The sequence below is a fragment of the Pimephales promelas genome, chromosome 15 (genome assembly GCF_988280905.1).
Source record: "Pimephales promelas chromosome 15, fPimPro1.hap1.1, whole genome shotgun sequence".
Taxonomy (NCBI): Eukaryota; Metazoa; Chordata; class Actinopteri; order Cypriniformes; family Leuciscidae; genus Pimephales; species Pimephales promelas.
In genome coordinates this window covers 3,106,769-3,129,989 of record NC_142783.1, presented here as the reverse complement: position 1 = coordinate 3,129,989, position 23,221 = coordinate 3,106,769, and the positions used below count along the sequence as shown (strand labels likewise).

Below are 23,221 nucleotides of genomic sequence, written 5' to 3'. Positions count from 1 at the left end.
GTAAATAACTCGCAAAACTGCAGAAGCACAAGAAAACTGAGAAAAAAAATATGGCAAGTACCGTTATTTGGAGAATAACGTCGTTCTCCAAATGGTTGTCTGTTCAGAACATAGATCCATATATAAGCTCAGCTGACTGCAGTAGTTGGAGTGCTGATCCCGCATTGCTTTTTCTTGGGCATTGTCAACTACCTTGTTTATGATATAAGTGTGACACTCACAAAAATAGTTTTTTTTTAGATTTTTATCTTTTGCATTCTTTCCTTTTATTATCTTTCCTTTTATTATAAGTTAAATAATATTGAGAGAATACACAGAAGCGCACAATGACATGCTGTTTCATAAAACAGACACTAGGTGGCAGTACCTTTCAGTCGCGTCACTCGGGGACCCTTCGCGAGGCGCGGAAGAAGACGAGCTCATATTCCGGTTGAATGGAAAAAGAGCAGCTGTTGTCCCGTGTTTCTTCTAGCCGAGTAATAAATTCAATATTTCCAGGTTAGTTTCACAACTTTTATATGACTACAAAGGGTTATAATCTAATTTGAATCCCCAGTGATGTGTGTTTGACAAGCGAAAGGTAGCCTATCTGTAAATGGTAAAGTCTAAAGAAAACTGTGTGAACTGAGGGTAATGGCGTCCGATGCTCGCGCTAATGTTTCCTTTTATATTCCTAACGGCTCAGGATATTAATGAGTTATTACTGTGTATGTGTAAAGTAACTGTGTGTGTAAGACTATACATTACGGGTAATAAATAAAACGCTAATGTACAGAGTAAGAGTAGTTCACAGATGTAGCTTTGGGTGAAACGCACGTGGTAGCATTGAATGCATACATGTGGTAATAGACAGTAAAACAGTTTCAGTTCATAGAAATCAAGAGTAAAAGTTAGGAGACAAATATTTACTATTGAAGTTTGTTCTTGTTTAAATGTAATTTAATTGAACCTAACCTGACTGCAAATGGGATTTATTCTATCATATTAAGTGAACACTTAAATGTATAATGTAAAATGTATAATGTATACAGAAATACTCGTTTAATGAGAGATTGTGAAGAGAATGTGGTTTAGAGAGAAAATGTGTGTTTAAGATAAAACTGTGAAGGTTGAGGAAATATGTGAAGATACATTTATGTGGAAATGTACATTTTGATGAATATCTAATTTCGTGTTATCCAATTGTGGATATTACCTGTGTTTCAGTACAGAGCAACCAAAAATAACAGTAATAATTCTCTATGGCAGATATAAGGTTGAAATGTTGTTAATAAAATGATATTCCGGTTGAATGGAAAAAGAGCAGCTGTTGTCTTGTGTCTCTTTTAAACGAGTAATATATTCAATATTTCCAGAGCACTTCGACCAGGAGTATCAATATCTGCTAGCGGACCCCTGGCTAGGCCCCACTACATAAGCGCATATATCGTCACCAGTGAACAATTTAAAAACTATACATCTCTTAAAGCCCGCGGACATTTCACCAAGTTACTGTATCCTTCGGTGGGAATGTAAATAAATCCTGTAAAGTTAGTAACAGCAAAGATAGGTTTGCTGTATTGATGATGATGATGATAGTGTCATGTTAAGGATGGGGTTTATTTTGAAAAAAGAATGAAAAAACTATTCTCCAACAACAGAATACCCCAGCATCGATACCTTACAAATGGCGGCTACGCCCATAATGCACTTCGTATATCACGAGTGTGACATCACCTGACAAAGACAGAGGTTGCATACTCCTGCTGTGATCTTACAGATAAGAAGTGTTAAATTCAGCTAGTTATTTGCAGCTCAAGCAACACTTAGTTATTTCTGTTAAGTTTCCACTATTCTTGTTAGCACGCCTAGGTTCACACATCTTATGTTGATCTGTTAATATCACACATCTTTATTTTTCTTGATTGCTTAAGCACATATCTTGAAACTATGCCTCGTATTCTCAAAACTGGAAACACAAATCCATAATGTCTCACCCAATTCCCTAAACATACTATTTTCAGGTCAAAATAAAGCTCTACACTCAACCATTCACTCTTTCTGAAAAAACAAACTTTGGCCTCAGACAGGACACACAAGCCCTCAAAATCACACACACACACACACTACAACATAGTCTAACACACTGGTGCAATAATTCAAAACAACATTTTCAAAACTGGTAAGTAATGTTGCTTGTGGTTCCCCCTTACAAACCTGTAAGTTCTGTTATAATATATTATATACTGTACTACAAAACCTGTTTCTAGGGTGAAGGACTTTGTCTTGGTGTTTTTGTATTGCTTTTTTTTTTTTTATACAGTTTTTCTCGATTGTTTACACACATTTCCTGCAAGCATGCCTCATACTCTCAGAACTCTACACATAAATCTAAAAACGCACACAATCGGCAAAATCCCTCAATTCTAGTGCAAAATGAAACTTTACATTCAAAACAATGTTATATATTCTCAAAATGGTATTTTGTTTTCAAATGACACACACAAACCGTCATATGAATAGATATTGATAAGAACCAGTTGAACACTGATGTTTGTTCAATGTAAAACACTATGATAAATGGAAAACACTTCTTCTCCATTCATCATAATGACTTAGGCCTTTTTTGTTCAGTGTTACACTACAAGCAACACTGAAGTGTTACATTACACACATAAGTGTGTTGTAAAATATTTGAGAATATTGTTTTTATACCCAGAACACACGCATACCAGGGTTTCCGTTGTCCGGTAATTACCGGACATTGGCCGGGAAAAAAATGAAATGTCCGACAAAATTAAATCTCTCCGGTCAAATTGTCCGATTAAAATTGCCTAATAATCCAGCCCTCCTAACACAATCTGAATTAGAGAATAAGCCTAAAATATATAAAGCAAAAATACACCGACCTTTGGCTATGTTATAAAGCAGACTGATCTCATGAAGTAGCGTGTGTATGACACGCCAATTCGTATTTCCATTTTTGGCATGCTATCAAGACGCATAATAGCCTTTCAGCGTGTTTATGAACGCCGTTGACTTACCGTTATATAAATATATGACTTACCTCAACCCCGTCCCTAAACCTAACCGTCACTGGGGTTAATGGCATTTATGACTGTTCCCTTACCATCCTAGGTAAAAAAAAGATATGACTTACCTCAACCCCATCCCTAAACCTAACCGTCACTGGGGTTAATGGCATTTATGACTGGAGATTTGACTGCGTGTTCAGACACGCGGAATGACGCGGACGTTAATGGCGTAGACATATACGCATACACGCGGACAGCACAAAATGCGTAGAGATAACACGCCACCTTACTCGAAAGTGGCGTATATGTTTACGCAAAAGTCATGATGTCATGTTGTATAAAGGAACAGGCTCTACCGTTTGAATGTTATTAAAGACGGCACATACAAGGATGTCAAAGTGACCAATTCAAGCGACCGCTACATTCAAGCTTTCAAAAAAGCCAGGGAACGCTAGGTTCAACATCTGATAGATGCCTTGCAAGATCGGTTCCCCGAGGATTGCATGGATCTACTTCACTGCCTCGATGCCGTTCTGAATCCCTAGATATCCGCAGACACATAGTGGTAAGTAGGATCTGTTGATTTATTATACGGTCATTCTACAGAAACGTCGGTGCCCTTTTAGTATGGCAAGATTTCTTTAATTATTTATTTTTCTAACATTTAAACTTACACGACATTATTAAAATTTAAAATATAGGCTAAATGAAAATGTATATTTTTGTGCATTTATTTAAAGACGGCATGTATTCGTATTTTCCGCACTATGAGGTGCACTTAAAAGCCTTCAATTTTCTCAAAAAACGACAGTGCGCCTATAATCCGGAGCGCCTTATATATGGATCAATTGGTTAATAACGCTCCGCGTTACCTTACCTAACGCTGACGCTCAGCCTTACATTCCCTCCACGTAGTGTTGCTTTCGTCAACGAAAATTATGACTAAATATCATCGTCAACGAACCTTTATCACGTGACGAAAACGAGACGAGACGCAAATGCTGGTCGTGTGACGATGACTATAACTAAATGTATAATGCAATATCGTTGACGAATAAAAACGAGACTAAATGTGGTTTACAAAAATAAAAACTATGCTAAAATGTCTCTTCATTTTCGTTGACCAAAACAAGACGAGACGTTATTTAACGTTATTTCGTCTCGTTTAGCCTACTTGCATTATTAGTATGTAGCATTTCTGTTTCCTGTGTCACTTCAGGGGCTGCATCAGATCGCACTGTGCAAACGCAGGCGACTTCAGATCCTCAAGCCCCACTCGCGGCATTATTTAGAAGAAGCAGTTGCGTGAGTTACAGCTGTTTTACACACGTGTGCAGCGTGTATGCGGTGCGTGTTGCAGTGTGTATGCAGGAGCAGCGCGCGTTATTGCTTTCACATGTGCTGTGTTTGCAGTGCGCAACTGATCTACGGCTGTACCACAATCACAACATTTATTCTCTATTTTTTATTTCAAATCAGTATTTTAGCCTACATACATTGTCTCGCGTTGTTGAGGTACTGTGTAGATCTCTGCTCTGCTGCTGTTATGCACGCACCGCTCTATGAGCGCTAATCTATAACTGTTATAACTGTAACATGGGTGCGGGAAAAATACGCACTGCAAATGGAGTATGTGTGAAACAGGCGTTAGCATAAACGACAAGAAACAAAGTTAAGTCTTAAGTTAAGGCACTTTTATGTATCTTGAAAGTTCTGATTGATGTGTGTTAAATTGTGACTCTAAGGCTGCATTTACACTGCAGGTCTTGATGGCCAAATCCGATTTTCTGACTAGATCCGATTTTTTTTGACGACCTGCTTACATCATCTTTTAAAAGTGACCCATATCTGATTTTTGCATTCACACTATACACTGCTGAAACTACCAAATGCAGACGTTCTGATGGCTCTGAACCGGGAAATTAAGCAAAACAGCACAAAATTCAATGGATGCAGATGCGAATAAAATTATCCAGTGTTTTCTTTCCACAATATTTCAATAAGTCATCAAAACATTGGTCTCGTACGGCGGAGAAAAAAAGCGAAGAGGCTCTGGCCATGAGCACTTAAAACGATGCCCCATATCTCGTGAAATGTCTTTAAAAACGGATTTATTTCTGTAACAACCCTGCATTTTTGCCTGCAGTCTTCACCCCAAACACTTAAAAGACATGAAACCTCCGCATTGCTCCACTGTGTGTATCCTTCCATCGCACCTATAATCGCGAACTTTTTAATGGCGCATGACTCGCATTTACTGGGGAGTATCCGATTTGTCTGCTTACATGGCACACGCAAATGCACATATCTGATTCATATCCGATTTATTACCACATATGAATGAGGCCTGAATCCGATCTGAGAAAATCGGAATCCATGCGTTTTTTTTCCTTCTTACACGTTCACTGGTCATATCCGATCTGTGCCACATGAGAGGAAAAAATCGGATTTGGGTCACTTGAACCATGCAGTGTAAACGAGGCCTAAGTGGCAATGGCAGCGTTGGCTTTATTAGAGGACATTTTGAATGGACGAATTCGGAGAGAACAAACTTTCAGGGACTACAATGATTTTCTGGCCCACGATGATGACTGGCTTATCAGCCGTTTCAGATTTCCAAGGGCTATTCTCTTGGAGCTCTGCACTGAGTTGGGTCCGAATTTAGAAAGCGAGACAATGAGGAGCCACTCATTACCGGTTCCTTTACAGGTGCTTACTACACTTGGTTTCCTGGAAACTGGTTCTTTTCGAAGAGAACTGGCAGACCGCTCAGGAATAAGCCAGTCGTGTTTGAGCTGTGCAATGCCAGCTGTATGGGACGGGATCATCCACTTGTCTACCAGGTATATAATGTTCCCATACGATGCAGGTGAGCAGCTAAACATTAAAGCGCAATTTGCAGCGATAGCCTGTTTTCCTAATGTAATCGGAGCGATCGACTGCACACATATTGCTATAAGGGCGCCATCTGAAGAATAATTTGCATATGTGAATCGGAAACATTTTCATTCAATAAATGTGCAGATTATATGTGATGCACAAATGCGCCTTACAAATATTGTGGCAAGGTAGCCTGGGGCAACCCACGATTCATATATCCTTACAAACAGCATGGTTGGGATGAGACTCCAAGCTGGCAGGGTGCGCGATGGGTGGCTACTTGGTAAGTTATGCATTTAAATGTATGGTTCTATCTAAAAGTTAAATTTGTGTGTGTGATTATTCAACTGCTCATCAGGAGACAGTAGTTATCCACTAAAGACGTGGCTGTTAACCCCCCTCACCAACCCACAAACTGAGCGAGAGCGCAGATACAATGATGCCCATTCTCCCACTCGGTCAGTTGTGGAGCGAGCAATTGGGCAGCTGAAATGTCGGTGGCGCTGCCTTGACAGGACCGGGGGAATGCTGTTATACCGCCCTGACAAGGTTTGCCGCATCATACTGGCCTGCGGAGTGCTGCACAATGTCGCGCACAGGCATGGCATAACCCTTGGTGAGGTGGTGGCATTGCCAGATGACCCTGACCCAGGACCAGTATATGTGCAGCACAATCAACAAGCCATTCAGGCCCGTCAACGTGTAATTGCAACAATATAAAAGGTACTCAGACACAAAGTTCATTTTTTGACCAATTCCTTTAATGAGTTGCTTATTTCTGTGAGTGCGTCAGTGACATATTTTTAGGTGACTGTTCATTTCTCCAATGGCCCTGACAATTTGCTGTTGTGACTCCAGAACAGCATGCGTTAAGACGCGGCCAGATGGACGGGCTTCAGCACTGGGGGGAGCATTAGAGATACTGGAGACGCTGAACTGAATGGGCTCTGGCTGCTCGGGTGGTGCGGACTCTGATCTGTTGTTCCTGCGGTTCCTAAGTCCAAATAAACAAAGGCACAAACAGTAATTTGAATCTGTTCCTTATTAATGGGTACACGCATTTGCAATAAAAGCAGTGGATACGTAAAATCTCTGGTATACTTTTTGGTACATTGCATGCATTTTAAAATTAAATGGTGGCTAGTATGTATCCAAGTTTTAAAAAATATATTTTAAATTAATCACCTTGCTGGCAGTTCTGTATCATATCCGAGTCTCCCACATCAACGGACACGATTCCAGAGATTAACGTGTCTCCTACAATAGAGGCAACTCTCTGATCAAAGGGTGTAAGTTCATCGGCCCCTGTACCACCGCCTGTTCTGCCCACACTGTCGGTGCGCAGCAGTTCTCCGCTTAACTTCCACCTTTATGTCAGACCATTTCTTCTTAAGTTCATTTACGGTGCGACTCTCAGATCCCACCTGGTTGACAGCTTCAGACAAACTCTCCCACTCTTTTTTTCTTTCTTTTGTTATTAATTCCAGAGGACAAAGTTCCAAATAAAACATTTTTTCTTGTTTTTACCTCTGATAGTAGCACCTCTAATTAATTTTCAGTGAAATTTCGTTTTTTGCTTGCTTTAGCCATGTTCTTGCAGGTTTCTTTTACCAAATTGGACTAATTACCATATTTAAATTAATTTAATTTGGGGAGGAGACTGGGTGGGGCGTTTTGCTCGTGCATGTGCGCTCAATTTTACGTTAATTGGGATGTACAAAGAGAATATGCGTTAGCCTAGAAATGTAGACGCACCCTAGCGGCAGCAAAAATTATTTTGCAGCAAAGTGTGGTCTAGCAACTCTCCATAGACGTTTTAGCTGGAAAACCCCAACTCTGGTAGGGCCAATCACATCGTGTATAGAGTAGGCGGGCAGGCTTAACATAAAGACGACAGAGTTACGACGGTCAGAGCAAGCTCGGACATATTCGGTTTGAAGTCGTCCATCCTCGGATGCGGCCGGCGCCGCGCTGCACAAAACAGCTGTGGCAAAAGGATCAACTTGTCATTTTTTGCCGTGCTGTTGCGTCGAGTATAAATGCTCTGATCGGTGCACGGACCTCTCCCGAATCATCTCCAGCACTCCAAAGCACCACTAATCCGCCTCCGTTTCCCTCGTAAGTTGATATTAGTATTTAAACATTCTCTATATTATTTTTTTTATGACACGCTGTCTCTTTCTCTCATAAACAAACACACACACACACACACACACATACTGTCTCTTTCTCTTTCACGCATATGTAGGCTAGTTATAAACTCTTTAGACTTTTAATGATTAGTGTTTTATTTTTAAAGTTTGTGGGTCGTGTAAAAAACAAAAAAATCCCTTATTTTGGGGATGGATTCCGAGAAATCTCCCTTATTTTCAATGTTCAATGTTGACAGCTGGACTAGTGGATACGGTAAAAGTTTAATATATCAACTTGCTCCTCTGAGTACGTCACCTTCTTCGTTGCTCTGATTGGCTTTAGCGCTATCCAATTGCGTGCAGAGAGAATTTGAAAGACAACCGTTTATCCCGCCCCTCGGATTGAGCCCTGTCAATGAAGAGTTTCCAGACCTAACATCTTGATGTAGGTGTGGCATCTTGATGTAGGTCTGGCATGCCAGGCTAAATATGCGTGGGATCCTTCGTACGCAGAGATTCATACATCTGTTTTTTTTTGTGCGTACGCACATTTACAGCTTTGTTCGTACGCAATATTTTAGTATGAATTCAACGCAAGTCTTTGAACATGAGGCCCCAGGCATTTTTAGTTTATGGTATTCGTTTTGTTCATGTTACATTTTTATCATTAGTTTGAATTAATTTGACAGTCCCTCCAGGATTTCGCCATGTCGCGATCGCAACTATTAACGCAACTTCAACAAATCCACGTGAATTCAGTGCGCCTTGCAATTTTGAAAAATCACCGCAACTTTTCTGCAACTTTGACGAATTATCGCGCCGCGGTCTCCTGCAAAGCGTCGTCATACGTCAGCAAACTCACTTGTTTTGTTCAGAAGACGCAGCAGATGTGGACTGCCAACGTCTCACATTTAGGCTACCTACAAAAATAACAGAAAAGGCCAATGTTGCCAACTTAGTCTTTGTCGCTATATTTAGTGATATAAAAAAAAAGCGACTAGAGACAAATCTAACGGCTTTTTGGACAAACCTCAGTAACCAAATGTTGCCAGCACAATCCTGCGAGCGCGAGGTTTGCTTTCTCCCTGCCGTCACACCTCTCTCTGCGAACGGCTGCAGTAGAGGAGCAGCACGGCAGCTGACAGACGCGAATGAGCAGTGTTGTTTCCACGGACTTTTCACTTATCTGCTTCTCTTTTGTTTTATATTTAAAGAATTGAGTTTGACCATTTTATTTTCCTTTCTTTTCTTGTGTTTATCACTTGTAATAGGCTACTCACTATCACAGTGCATTAGTTCACCCAGTTCCCGAACTCTCTCAATTCAGAAAATTTTACACATAAAAAATAGCTAGCCGACTCGTTCTATTGTCTGAAAAAAAAAATTAAGCAAATGAGAACAGCTTTATTGGATATGCGGCTATATTATATTATATTAGCTATATTAAAATACATTATCAAACATTTGGTTTTTTCACCATTTAACTTTAGTGGCTATTCCTAAAACTGTATTTTGCACTTTATTAGTATTGGCATCTTTCAACATAAATGCTGCTTAATGTTTGTGAGGTTTTGCACATTGACTTTTTTGCAGGTGCAGATCTTGTTTAAAAAAAAAAAGAAGCTTAGTTTGTTAGGTTTTGCTGTGTCTTTAAATCGTTTGTTTTGCCTTTTATGGTTACTAATGGTTAGTTAGTTTGTTCGTGTGTTACAAAGTGTGTGACTTTGTCTCTCAATTCTGGACTACAATAGAGCAGATGCAGATGATGAACAGTGTTTTCTGTGGGACATAATAAGTCCCTTTGGGGTGGACTTTGGACTTTTCTCTCTTAGTAAACCTATAACATGCACAAAAAAATATAACAACACAATAAAGGAAAGGGGAAAAGCCAAAAAGCATAATATGGGCATTTTAAGTAAAAATCTATCTATCTTTGCCGTTTTAACCTATAAAAACATGCAGAAGAATATCGCAACTTTTATCGCAACTTTTTTAAAAAGCGGCCGCAACATCAGGCATTTTAGGCCGCAACAATCACAAAAAAGGCCCGCGAAATCCTGGAGGGACTGGACAGACAGCATTCCCTGATGTGGACCAAGCTAGCGCCTTTCAGAGCTGCCAACTCTTACGAATTCACCGTGAGACACACAACTTTTCACACACTCTCACGCCACATCCATTTTGTCATGCATAGAAAAGGACACAGAGACCGATCTCAGCTCTCAGATTCTGTTAATTTTATTACGCAATTCAAACAATAAATGCAGTTTTGGCGCTTGTAAATGTTAGACGACAGATCCCTAGCGCACGTGAACCGATCATCTCTACTAGCTAATGGTAAAAGAACACGAACATTGTTGAAAGATACAGTATGTTACAACTTACCAAAATGTATTCCTCATGCATAATATCGACCAATCATTTTTTTTAACTCATCCCTGAACTGAAATTTAGTAGTGGGCTCTTATTTCCACACGACATCACGACATGACATCAGGTTCAAGTACACACAAGCCGGCGCGACTTACTCGTGTTACTGCAGTTTGGCTGGTGGTAACGTTGCCCGCCCGCATACCGCCTCCCATGGCTGAAACTGGTATTACGACACCTGCTGGGGCTAGTAATTTAGCATGCTAATTTAGGTTATATCTCGGCAGCACTATAACTTGTCAGTTTTTTAATGACATCATTGCACTTATTTCTTCTCATTCTTTTGATGTGTGTAGCTCATTTTTTGGATATTTTTACCTCAATTATTCCATATGGCACCTTTAAAGCTACACTATGTAACTCGTTTAGTTTATTCTTAGCTAAAACACTTAGTTCTTTCAAAAATATGTCATGTCAAGTCAAGTCAAGTCACATTTATTTATATAGCGCTTTTCACAATACAGATTGTATCAAAGCAGCTTCACAGTAGCTGCGTTTCCATTACCCTTCAATTTGCGCAAGTTGAAATTGCGAAATGAAAATACGCTCAATGGAAACACGTCAATTTCGCAAAAAAACTCCTGTTTATCGCAAAAAAGTTTTTTCGCTCGCATGAGAAGGTTTTTCAGGCAATTCGAAAAAGGATTTTTTCGCAAAACTGCAATGGAAACGGATTTTGCGCATTTACAGTCACCTGACTAGACGGAGTGTGTTTTAGGTCCGTGTCCGCAAATAATAATAATAATTATCATCATTACCCTATTATAACATTTATTAGGCTACATATGTAGAAGACGCTTTTATCCAAAAAAGGAACAAAGCAATTCGTCACATCTCATTAGTACAGTAATAGGGCTAAGATTATCACAAATAAACACTCGATTTTGTCCAATATCCAAGAGTGTGTGCGGAGTTTGGAGCACGCACTGGATGGCAGACAGGCATGGGCGCGCAGTGAACACTTTCATTTTCCCATCAACAGAATCAACTTAAAATACTCTTATCATTTCTGGTTATACAGAAAATAATAATACATTATTCGCAACTACTTTTATTTGCGTAATGTCACAATAGTACAACACAGATCAATAATATTGTTAAATATTAAATATCCCCAACTAAGCAAGCCAAAAGCAAGGCGACAGTGGCAAGGAACCAAAACTCCATCAGATTGGATGGAGAAAAAACCTTGGGAGAACCCAGGCTCAGTCGGGGGCCAGTTCTCCTCTGGCTTACATTCATATTGTTTATATATAAATATTAAATATAAATATTGTTTATATATAAAACGGCGCCATAACATATCGCCGGCGTTGAGTCTTCTCTTCTCAGGCGTTGGTCTTCTCATCACAGGCGTTGGGGCATCCGAAATCCCCGTGAGAGGCTGGATACAAAACTGGACCTGACAAACGCCATTGATAACAGCAGAAGGAGATGGGAAATAATTAGCATAGGTGATGTTCATAATGATTTCCATTAAATGGAAGTCGTGTTAGAAAACCACTATCTCACAAACTCTCCGCAACCCAACCTATACGCGCCGACCCGTTTGTCTAAAAGGCTGTCGAGCCCCACTGGTGCGTTAAGCAGTTTAAGTGGCAAACGGTTCCGTATGGCATAACAGAGGAATAAAAGGTAAGCATTATGTTAATGCTTGACTAAAGAGATGCGTCTTTAATCTAGTTTTAAACTGTGTCAGCGAGTCAGAGCCTCGGACCGTATCGGGAAGGCTATTCCAGAGTTTTGGAGCTAAATGCGAGAACGCCCTCCCTCCTTTAGTGGACTTAGATATCCTAGGAATGACCAGAAGCCTTGAATTTAGTGATCTTAAGAAACGCGGTGGATTGTAGGGCGAAAGAAGGTCCGTTAAGTACATAGGAGCTAAACCATTTAGGGCTTTATAGGTCAGTAGTAGTATTTTGTAGTTGATGCGGAACTTAATAGGTAACCAGTGTAGAGATGATAAAATCGGTGTTATCATATTTTCTTGACCTAGTAAGAACTCTAGAAGCTGCATTTTGTACTAACTGTAGCTTGTTTATTGAGGATGCAGGACAACCGGCTAATAAAGCATTACAGTAATCTAGTCTCGAGGTCATGAATGCGTGAACTAATTTTTCTGCATCAGAAATAAATAGCATGTTACATAGCTTAGCAATGTTTCTAAGGTGGAAAAAGGCTGTTCTTGTAACATATGAAATATGATTTTCGAAAGACAAGTTGCGGTCTAGTATAACACCCAGGTCTTTTACTGTTGTGGATAAAGTAACAGGACATCCGTCTATATTAAAGTTGTATTGTAAGAGGTTTTCTGAGTAGTTTTTTGGACCAATAAGTAATACCTCCGTTTTATCGAATTTAATAGCAGGAAATTACGCGTCATCCAGCATTTTATATTTTTGAGACACTCTGTCAATTTAGATGAGTTAGTGTTTTCGTCTGGTCATGATGAAATATATAATTGAGTGTCGTCAGCGTAACAGTGGAAGTTAATTCCATGTTTTCTTATAATTACCAAGTGGCAGCATATATATTGAGAATAGCAGAGGGCCTAAAACCGATCCTTTCGGTACTCCATAGTCTACAGACGTTATATTTGATTTTTCCCCATTTAAACAAACAAAATGATAACGGTCCGATAAGTACAATCTAAACCAGCTTAATGCCTGTCCCTGAACACCAGTGTAGTTTTGTAGTCGATCCAAGAGTATTATATGATCTATAGTGTCGAACGCAGCGCTAAGATCAAGTAGGACTAGTATTGAGATACAGCCTTGGTCAGAAGCTAAAAGTAAATCATTTGTAATTTTAACTAGCGCAGTTTCTGTACTATGATGCGGTCTGAATCCAGACTGGAATTTTTCATAGATATCATTTTCTTGCAAAAAAGAGCACAATTGAGTGGACACAACTTTTTCTAGTATTTTGGACATAAATGGAAGATTTGAAATGGGTCTGTAATTTGCTAAGTTATTTGGATATAGTTGCGGTTTCTTAATGAGAGGTTTTATTACTGCCAGCTTGAATATTTTTGGAACATGACCTAAAGATAAAGACGAGTTAATCAATAAGATTTTTGCTAGATCCTGCACTAGATTTATTGTTTGGCTTCACTAAACGAGGAATAGACACAGTTTCTATATAATGTTCCACACTATGCATATAAGTTTGGACAACAAAGGCTGTGATTTGGATTTTGACTTACTAGTCATCTGGTGCGTAACGTCTTGGAGATGTTGTCCGACAGCACAGCCGCTCCGTTTCTGCTGGGGTGGAGTCCATCTGCACGATACAGCCTGGGTCTCTCCCAAAACAGATGCCAATTATTTACAAAGAGCAGCTTCTGTTCATTACACAATGACATTAACCATTCATTTAATGCAAATAGTCTACCGAACCTTTCCTGTCCTTGTCTGTACGTGGGAAGCGGTCCAGACACGATGATCGTTGCTGTAGGCGCTTGTGCTGCGTACCATCTCGATCAGGCTCCTGTAGTCCTTCTTCAGAACCTCCGTCTGCCGCAGCCTAATGTCGTTGGCTCCCGCGTGCAGCACAACAGCTCCGACGCGCTCGTCCCCAAAGTGTGTGCGGTTTCGTTTTCTTAAGTACCGTTTAAGAACAGTTTAGGCACCGGAACCATTTAAAAAATACAGAGTAGGTACTGGTAACGGATAAAACCCAACCGATACCCAACCCTATTCATGACCGACCAATCACTACAGTATTGGGAACTAGCGATCTGAACAAAAGTCGCAGGCTTTGTGAATGGGGCTTTAGAGCTGCTTTACAGCACAATTGAATTCTGTTTGTATCATTGACTACGTTTACATGCAGCCAATTTTCGGGTTAAGGTCACTATTCGGGTTTCTGAAACATTAGGAATAACCCGTTTACATGTGTGAGCAGAGAGAGTTTCTCCTGTATACATGGAATTGCAATATCCCGATGTAAACGGCGACGCGCGATTAGCGTCTAGACGTACGGACAACCTTAAGACGCACGCATTATGCGTCATTCCCGATTCTTCTTCCTGTATCCAAAGACAACAACAGCAGCAGAATGCGGATAATGAATAGTTCGGGGCAGATAGCGATCGCCTTTGCTTGCGCTTTGATGCTGGTAACATTACTGACCTCGCTCAAAGTATGCTGTGCTGTGTCTCGCCATGTTTACTTCCGGTATACGGCACGCGGATTTTTGTATGCGCCGAAAAGTTTCTCTACTCAAATGACCAAGATTCCTTGCGAATAGAACATGCGCAGAACACAAATCACTATGGGGATATGCCGATACGTGTTTACATGACCAAAAATTCAGGTTAGAAAAGGGGTACCCCAGGTATAATATCCCAGTTTTTAAAATCCGGGATATGAGCATATTCGGGTTTTTGACGGTGTTTACATGGCCGTTCGCGACTGGGTTATTGCTAATATCCTGTTTTTGAACGGGTTATTGGCTGCATGTAAACTTAGGCATTGACCATTATCTTCCTGTTATCAAGGTAAAAAGGCTTTGAAACAATCTGAATTGTATAAAGCACTATATAAATAAAGGTGACTTGACTTACCAAAGCAAATGTGGCTGTGATGACATGACTTAACTTACATTTCCAGTCTTCAGTCTCTCATGTTCTTACTCAGACGTGGACAGGCTCTGATCTCGCTGGTGAAGCGGCTCACGTGAGTGGCTTGAGTTTCCGGTCAGTATGATATCCATCCAATCCTGCATTTAAACCAGTGTTCTTTATAGACTGGATGGTGTGTCCAACCCTGGAGAAGAAAACCAAAACAATTATTCGCGCTGACAGTTTATTACATTCCAGTCGTTGGGCTGGACTTCAGTAAGCCAAAAATGTTATATCATATCCAATACAAAGATCATATGAACAACATGGATGTCTCTTTTCTGTTTGTTACTGTGAAGCTGCTTTGAAGCAATCTCTATTGTATAAAGAGCTCTATATAAATGAAAGTGACTTTGACTATAACAAGAACATTAAAATGAACTCAATTCACTAAACATATTTGAAAATCTCACTACAAAACAAATCCAGAAATGAAGATAAACGTCATCACAAATGTTGTATCCTACTCTGTTTCACTTCTTCACACCTGAAATCTCTGATCGAATGAATCTCCTGAACTTCTCCATTCTACAGTAGATCATTTCTAAACCATCTATGTTGTAAGATCTGCTCTAACGTCGGGCGTTTAGTTGGATCCAGGGTTAGGCACTGGATAATCAGATCCTTGCATTCTGTACACATTTTAATAAGGATAGAGCCGGTTAGTCATGACCATGTGACACTAATGTAGGCATTTATGAAAACAGCATCTCTGAAACATGAAAAATGTAATTAAAAAAACTTTTTTGTTTTTGTTTCCTTAAAAGATGAAGTATGTATTTTTTTGCTGGACTAGTGGCACCTTGGGAAATTACAAAAAATAAAGCATATTTCAAACAATCTTGCAAACGTCTCTTTCGTGTGCCACGGCTCCCCCAGCTCAAACATCACAAACACAGCTCTTACTGGTCCATGTGAAGGCATGTTTCAGGTCCAACATATTAGGAATACGTTTAGCTGTGTTGCATTTGTCTTTATGAACGGGTGCATGATGATGCTGTATGGTATTAATAAATGCAGTGAATTTTTCCTACGATCCCACTGTGACTAAACACCCTCAGGCTCCGCCTGCTACAATAGCCACGCCCCCAAACACTATAGGTTGAGCTGGAAAAAGATTGATGGCTCTCAATGATAAGATGGAGCCTTTTTACACTTTTGGGGGAGATAAACCCACAAATGGCATACTAATAGTAATTAATGAACAAAAAAAAACGTACTTCATACTGTTTCTTAACTGTACAGAGCCTTTGCTTTGGGTGTTTATCAATGTTATCAATATTATTCACTCACCGTTGGATAAGTTGGCATTCTGAAATCTAACTTTGGCTTTTGTGATTTCCTTTGGATTCTGAAAAGGAGGACGTGTGTTCACCATCTCGTACAACAACACTCCTAGAGCCCAAACATTTACTGGGACGGGGTGAAACCAAGGCCCTGTGAGGACTTCAGGTGGGAAGTAAAACATTACTCCTGTAAGGTAAGCAAGACATTTGTGCATTGTTGAGCAAAATTTTTTTTTTTAAGTGTCAAAGAATCAGCAAGTCATTACATTCCAAACTTCCAAAATGCTCACCAATGTAAACGTCGCTGTCATACCCATCACTACTAAGTATCTGTCCAGAGCCAAAGTCTATCAGCTTGAGCTCTAAAGTGTCTTTCTTCAACAGGAAATTGTCCGCATGAATATCATTGTAAAAGATATTATGCTCAATGCAGTTTTGCACTGCCAGCACAGCCTGTCGCATGATGAGCCGTGCTGTTGATTCGTCCAGTTGAGGATTATCATAGATGAAGTCCAGCAAGCTCTCGCAGGGTTCGGGATACTCCATCACCAGGGTGAATTTTCGAGGGTGCTCAAACCAATCATGTAGTTGTATGGCGTACGGCCTTATGGGTTCTTCCCTCATCATTAGCAGCACAGCCACTTCTGCAATGAGAGGTTTGGGATGCCCAGGCTGGAGAAAAGACAGAAGGTTAGCTGGGTAAAAATCTGAAGAAAACATAATTTTTCTTTGATTTTGGTAGACAAGATCAACAGTGGCTTTGCAGGCTTATTCGTCTACTACATTTACACCTAATGTTTCCTACAGGTGTGTTAACTACAGTAATCAACACTTCAACAACTAAATACACATTCAGCTTTTGGCCAACTTACCATAGCGAGATAAAGATCTTTGGAAGTCTTGCGCATCCGCTTGATGGCAACCTGCAAAAATGAAAAAAGAAACAGAATTCAATAAGAGGAACAACATTCAAGCGCCTGACCTTGCACATAACATTTATGATTTGAGCATCTAAGTATAAAACCCTGTCTATTAAATATGTTTTGATGCATACAAGAGCAAAATGTTTATATAATTCAGCAAAAACCTTTTTGCCATCAGATTTCCGTGTTCCTTTGAACACTCTTCCGTATCCTCCGCATCCAATCATCTCTCCCACGTTATAGAGAGACTTGAAGGAGTCTGAAAAACAAACAGAAAATAAGAGAAATATATGAGCTTGCTAGATCCTTTATCCGTGCTGGTCAAAAAAATAATATGAATATTCTGAAAACAAGCCTCAAGATATCTTTAGTGGAAAACAAGACGATAATACGGTTTAAAACAACGTTTGAGAAACAAGGACTGCAGATTTACCATGATTTGGCTCGACACCGGACTGATGTGAATCAGAATCAGGCTCCGAGAGCAGATCTAGTGGAGGAACGAAAGGCTCCACAACATCCACAGCTTTACTGTCAGAACAGCAGCCGGACGGACTCTTTACAGCCGTCCACACGTTCCTGAGGAACGAACGAATTCTTTTCATCCTCTTTCGTTTTGTAGGTTTTTCTGGAACAAAGGGGAAAAAATTAAGTATAAAAAAAAAACATTATAAACATCTCTGATAAATGATAGAACTTCCATTTAACTGTTCAATTTTATCTTTAATGTCACAAATCCAAAATAATGCAAATATTTCCAAACTATCCGCCTGACGACGCCCTGTTTTTGCTCAATACCTGCACAAATGTCCCTTAGGGGTGACCAAAAGTTTCTTTCACAATTTTATGTAATAATAGTTGTTTTTTTTTATTTTTATCTTTTATTAAAAATAGACCATTCATTTCCAGGCCTCATTTGGCACAGTTCTGGCAATGGTAAAGGTCATATGAGCCATGTCTTAAAATATATTTCACATTTATTTTTTATTAAACTTAATAAGCTATATTTAAATAAACATTTATTTTATTAACTACAGCAATGTCTTATTAAAGACATAACTTAACCGACTCTGTTTACATGAACACTGGTCACAACAGCCATTTGGACAATTTTGTCAGTATTTGACCATTCAAACGCAATATGTTGTGAAACAGAACTCTATTTGGGTTTGTGCGTGTGTCTTCGTGTGTGTGTGTGTCAGCTGAGTGAGTTTATGGCTTATTGGCTTAACAAAAATATATTCTAAGAACGTTTTGTCCAACTAAAACATTTCAGAAAAAAACTGCTGAGAAACTGTGTGTATTCATCATTCTGCCTTATTTCAACCTCACCTGTCGAGCTCTTGTTCACAGGTGAAGCCTCCACGGCACCATGAGCAGTCGGGACATTAGAAATGTCGGTTGGCTCGACGGGAACTTGACCAGGCAGTGGAGGACAGATCCACTCTTGGAAGCTGTCGAATGTGGACAAACTCCTGTTTCCGTCACTGCCTGGTTCATGTTGGCTCTCAGATCTGTTGTTACTGCTCCTGGAAACAACTCTCCTGCATCTGAAGCGGCCTGATGGAATAATTCAGACATTTTTAATAATATTAATAATCAATTGTCAGTGGTCACACACACAAAAAAATCAACTTTCTATTTTCAATGACAAATAATTTATTCACTTTAATAAAAGCCTATTCTGACCTATGCGATAGTGTTTGGATGAAGTGGACGGACGGCCATCATCTGACCCCTGCAACTCTCTCTTCCTGTGAGCCGGACCTGTGGGCACAGAAACGAACTCACAAGACCGAGGTGTTGAACATCCAGGAATAAGCTCCTGACTCTGTGCCTGGGTCGGGCCTGACATCTTCTTCAAACTGCAATTAAATGATACAAGAAGTACCATACAATACAACACAACACACAACGCAGAAAATATTCATCAACTCTGAATTCGCCTCGTCTTTCAATCAACAAAGAGAGCGATCGAACGTTTGACTGTGACGTCAACCGCATTATTCAAAATACCTGAAGTAGTGCAAACAAACTGAATCAGGAATACAGGACTGAATGTTATCGTTAAACAACCATTTAACAAGTGATATAATCATGTTTCATTACTACTTAGCTAAAACTAATATGTTAAAGCCTTTTTTTACAGTCTATAGTTAAAGCATGAAATAAGGTTGACCACCAGAGCAATAGCAAATACTTAAAAATCACAGTTTAAAGAAAATCGTTAATAACTTGTAATCAGAATAGCCTATAAATTCATTATAGTTTCATAAAGTTGAATAAAGTGCAATAATGAGTTTGAAAAAACTTACAGACCATAGGCTACTTTTTTTTAAATTTAAAGATCTTGACAACATATCCTTATCTGCCAAGTTGCAGACATGACAGAAACAATTAAAGAAGAGGCACTATATTAATTTGTCTATTTAGCACATATTAATACTACCATAAACACATATTTTATTTGAAAAGAGACATAGCCTATGTCTATTGTATAACTAATATCATCAACACAAGCGATTGTGCTTGATCCCCGACGATCGCCTCAAGTTAAACTGCATTGTTTCATTTACTGCTTCTGTCATTGGCATTGCCCACAACGCTTAACGTTACGTGACAGGACTTTGAAACAGCAAACAGGTAAAACAAAATAAAAAAGCATGACTTACATCACATCCAGCTAGCATCCATCATCCTTATTTTTGTCTTTGTTTGAACGCCCTGAGAAAGGATTTTTGTAAAGATAAAACCGATTTTAAATTAATCTTGAAAGAGAAATTGCGCCTCTTTACCTTGAAAGTCGAGAACGGTCCAATCACGCAAGGCCAAAATATTTAAAATCAATTTTGATTCGCTTAAATCAAAAGTGGGAGGGTCTGACACAAACAAACTAATTTGAGCATGCGTTTAGAAAAATACGGTACAGATATTTTTGATTTTTTTTTTTCTCCAGGAACATTTTACCAATTCCAAACCACATTAATCTTAATAACTACTATTCATTTTGCATTGAATCAGTTATAAGTGATATGTAATTGTTCATGAAGTCTAGAAATGAAAAACGTCTTATATTGTACATAATTAACATCCAATCATTAGCATAATCATAATTAACGTTTTCTTTTATAGATAAAATAAACCAAAGAGAGAGAGAAAGAGAGAGAGAGAGGTAAAGAACCCTAAAAAAAAAAACCCGAACCCCACCTAATAAGAATCACAAGATCACAGTCAAATTTTAGAAGTTCATTTTTAGTCCATCTCCCGCTATATCCCGAAGTCCGTTTTGCAGAGGAGGACTAAAATTTACTTCCAAAACCTACTGCCATATTCTGGAAGATGAATTCTTCAAACAGAGGTAACACGATGATGTGGTTCTGGTGCTAATACACTTCAGCTTATGATTCTTATTAAGAGGGGGTCATTTTTTAGGATTCTTTGCCTAACCTAAGTCTCTGAGATCCTGACACCTTACACTTCTGATCCAAGATGTCCATGTCTTTCTTTCTTCAGTTGAAAAGAAATGAAGGTTTTTGATGAAAACATTCCTTTTTCTCCATATGGACTTTATTGGGAAACAAACGGTTCAAGGTCCAAATGAGAGTTTCGGTGCAGCTTCAAAGGTATTTAAACGACACCAGACGATGAATAAGGGTCTTATCTAGCGAAAAGATCGCTCACTTAAAAAGTGAAAACAAGTGTTATTCTTTGACAGAATAATTTCATTTTGGGTAATATTTCCAGTGTTTTGGTAAATAAAATAATAATAAAAATAATAATAATAATAATAAATAATAATAATAATAAAAATGAACTAATAAACTATCAAGCATAAATCATAAATTGTAAATCATTCATTGCATTTATTCTTAAAATGACCCAGACACTGGCAGAAAAATGATATGTCCTTTAAGAATATGACCCTGATAGTAACACGGCTGGATAGTGGAAAGAATCGAGGACTCAAGTGCAGGAAGAAGATTTAATAAAGTAAATATAAATATAAACACTAACAACCAAAGTTGCCATGGAGAAAACCTTGATCATGTCCCAGACAAAGTCAACAATCACTAGGTGTCCTGGGGAGTCGGGGAAGGAACGCACGAGCGGCCCACTGCAGTGCTCTTCCGGGGGAGTTGTTGTTCCAACAGCGGCCTTGGCCAAGGCCAGTGCTGGTTGAGGGTGGCCGAAAACAGATAAGATTGGGATTGTTTGATCTTGGGGCGAAAAGCGTCATTCAATTTACATGGCTAATTCTCATAGTCTCTGATCTCTGAAACGATCCAAATCCTTCTGCAAAACGTCTCGGTTACGTATGTAACCCTCGTTCCCTGAGTAGGGAACGGAGACGTTACGTCAGAAGTGACGGAGATTGGGGGTTTCGCATAGAAAGCCAATCCTCTTCGAGTATTTAAACACGAGCCAATGGCATGCAATGCCTTGGGGCTGCGGAAATTTGCATAGCGTACTCCGCCCTACTCCGTGAGTATAAAAGGAGGAAGTGAACGCAACCGCAGTATGTCTTCGCTGAGGAGCCAAGACTGAACTCGGCATCTACCCAGCGATACAGCAGAAGTGGCAGGGAGACGTAACGTCTCCGTTCCCTACTCAGGGAACGAGGGTTACATACGTAACCGAGACGTTCCCTTTCGTAGTCACTTCGAGTTACGTCAGAAGTGACGGAGATTGGGGGTCTGTGCCATCACGCCAACTTCAGGCTGTCTTCCAGTGCCCTGCGAAAGTCTGAATCCCCGAGCCTTACCTGTTTTCCTTAGGGGATCCGACTTAACACAGGATTACCAAGGTACACTGGGAAACATATCCCGAAGGGGACATGCTACCAGCTGCCTACCGAAGGGAGGACTTACGAATACACATATGGCCACATAGGAACACATATGGAATCACTGGAGCACCAACCGCAGGTGGCTACTAATTTCAGCTCCAGGGGTGGCAGATGGCTTGCCAAGGGAAGACACATGCTCAGAGAGGCTTACAGTGGATAATACACATGAGACGGTACCAAGGGGGAACCGTACGCATGGAGGCACCTAGCCAGCATCCAGAGCCACAGCAGTGGTGCCCGCATCGTCGGTGCTGGAGGACTCAAGGCTTCAATGGAAGAACTGAGGAAATATCGCACTTATCCAGTCCGGGGAGTGGAGTGGCGAGCAAGCGAAGACACCTGAGCGGATCCAGAACTGGCCGAAACGAGTACGTGAGAGGATACCGGCTCAATTCGCAGATTATAGAATCTGGCGAAGGTGTTGGGTGTCGCCCAGCCTGCAGCTCTGCAGATGTCTGTTAGCGAGGCGCCGTGCGCTAAAGCCCAAGAGGAGGCCACACTCCGAGTGGAATGGGCCGTCACACCAAGGGGGCACGGAAGGCCTTGCTGCTGGTAAGACAAAGCAATGGCATCCACAATCCAGTGGGACAGCCGTTGCTTTGAGAGAGCTCTTCCCTTCTGGCTCCCTCCCTGACAGACAAAGAGCTGGTCTGAGGTCCTGAAACACTGCGTTCTGTCGACATAGGTGCGGAGAGCACGTACCGGACAGAGCAGTGCCAAGGCTGGGTCTGCCTCCTCCGGGGGCAGCGCTTGCAGGTTCACCACCTGGTCCCGGAAGGGAGTGGTGGGAACCTTGGGCACATATCCAGGCCGGGGTCTCAGGATCACGTGAGAGTAAGCCGGCCCGAACTCCAGGCACGCTTCGTCAACGGAGAATGCGTGCAGGTCCCCCACCCTCTTGATGGAGGCCAATGCAACCAGGAGCGCTGTCTTCATGGACAGAAACTTTAACTCTACCGATTGCAAAGGCTCAAAGGGATGCCTCTGCAGAGCACTTAAAACTACCGAGAGGTCCCAAGAGGGTACGAGGGGAGGACGAGGCGGATGCAGCCTCCTCGCTCCCCTCAGGAACCTGATGACCAGGTC

The 23,221-nt window shown here is 40.4% G+C and overlaps 1 protein-coding gene and 1 long non-coding RNA gene across 3 annotated transcripts; one reads left to right on the top strand and one right to left on the bottom strand.

Moving 5' to 3' along the window:
• Positions 1-435: 435 nt before the first annotated feature.
• Positions 436-18,731, top strand: LOC148973439 (uncharacterized). The gene is made up of 3 exons (XR_016146619.1): positions 436-498; positions 16,440-16,560; positions 18,643-18,731. It is a non-coding gene; the product is annotated as an uncharacterized LOC148973439 (long non-coding RNA).
• Positions 11,306-19,167, bottom strand: LOC120480660 (serine/threonine-protein kinase pim-2). 2 transcript variants are annotated; one of them, XM_089120030.1, is made up of 9 exons: positions 18,979-19,167; positions 18,622-18,849; positions 17,723-17,917; positions 17,454-17,548; positions 17,239-17,289; positions 16,657-17,038; positions 16,374-16,553; positions 13,662-15,225; positions 11,306-11,858 (listed from the first exon to the last, which is right to left on the bottom strand). In XM_089120030.1, the coding sequence occupies exons 1-8, from the start codon at positions 19,142-19,144 to the stop codon at positions 15,200-15,202; spliced, it is 1,323 nt and encodes a 440-aa protein (XP_088976156.1). In that variant the 5' UTR covers positions 19,145-19,167; the 3' UTR covers positions 11,306-11,858; positions 13,662-15,199. The 2 variants fall into 2 exon arrangements, with proteins under 2 accessions (XP_088976156.1, XP_088976157.1); XM_089120031.1 differs by having other exon boundaries at positions 16,374-16,431; positions 16,680-17,038.
• Between the last annotated feature and the right edge of the window lie 4,054 nt (positions 19,168-23,221).

Bases quoted from the DNA above. Each gene is read 5' to 3' on its own strand.
- LOC120480660 (XM_089120030.1), bottom strand. From the start codon at position 19,144: ATGTCAGGCCCGACCCAGGCACAGAGTCAGGAGCTTATTCCTGGATGT. The intron at 17,549-17,722 runs GTAAATCTGCAG...TTTGTTTTTCAG, and splicing joins CGGTGTCGAGCCAAATCATG to ACTCCTTCAAGTCTCTCTAT. The intron at 17,039-17,238 runs GTAAGTTGGCCA...TCTTTTCTCCAG, and splicing joins AAGATCTTTATCTCGCTATG to CCTGGGCATCCCAAACCTCT.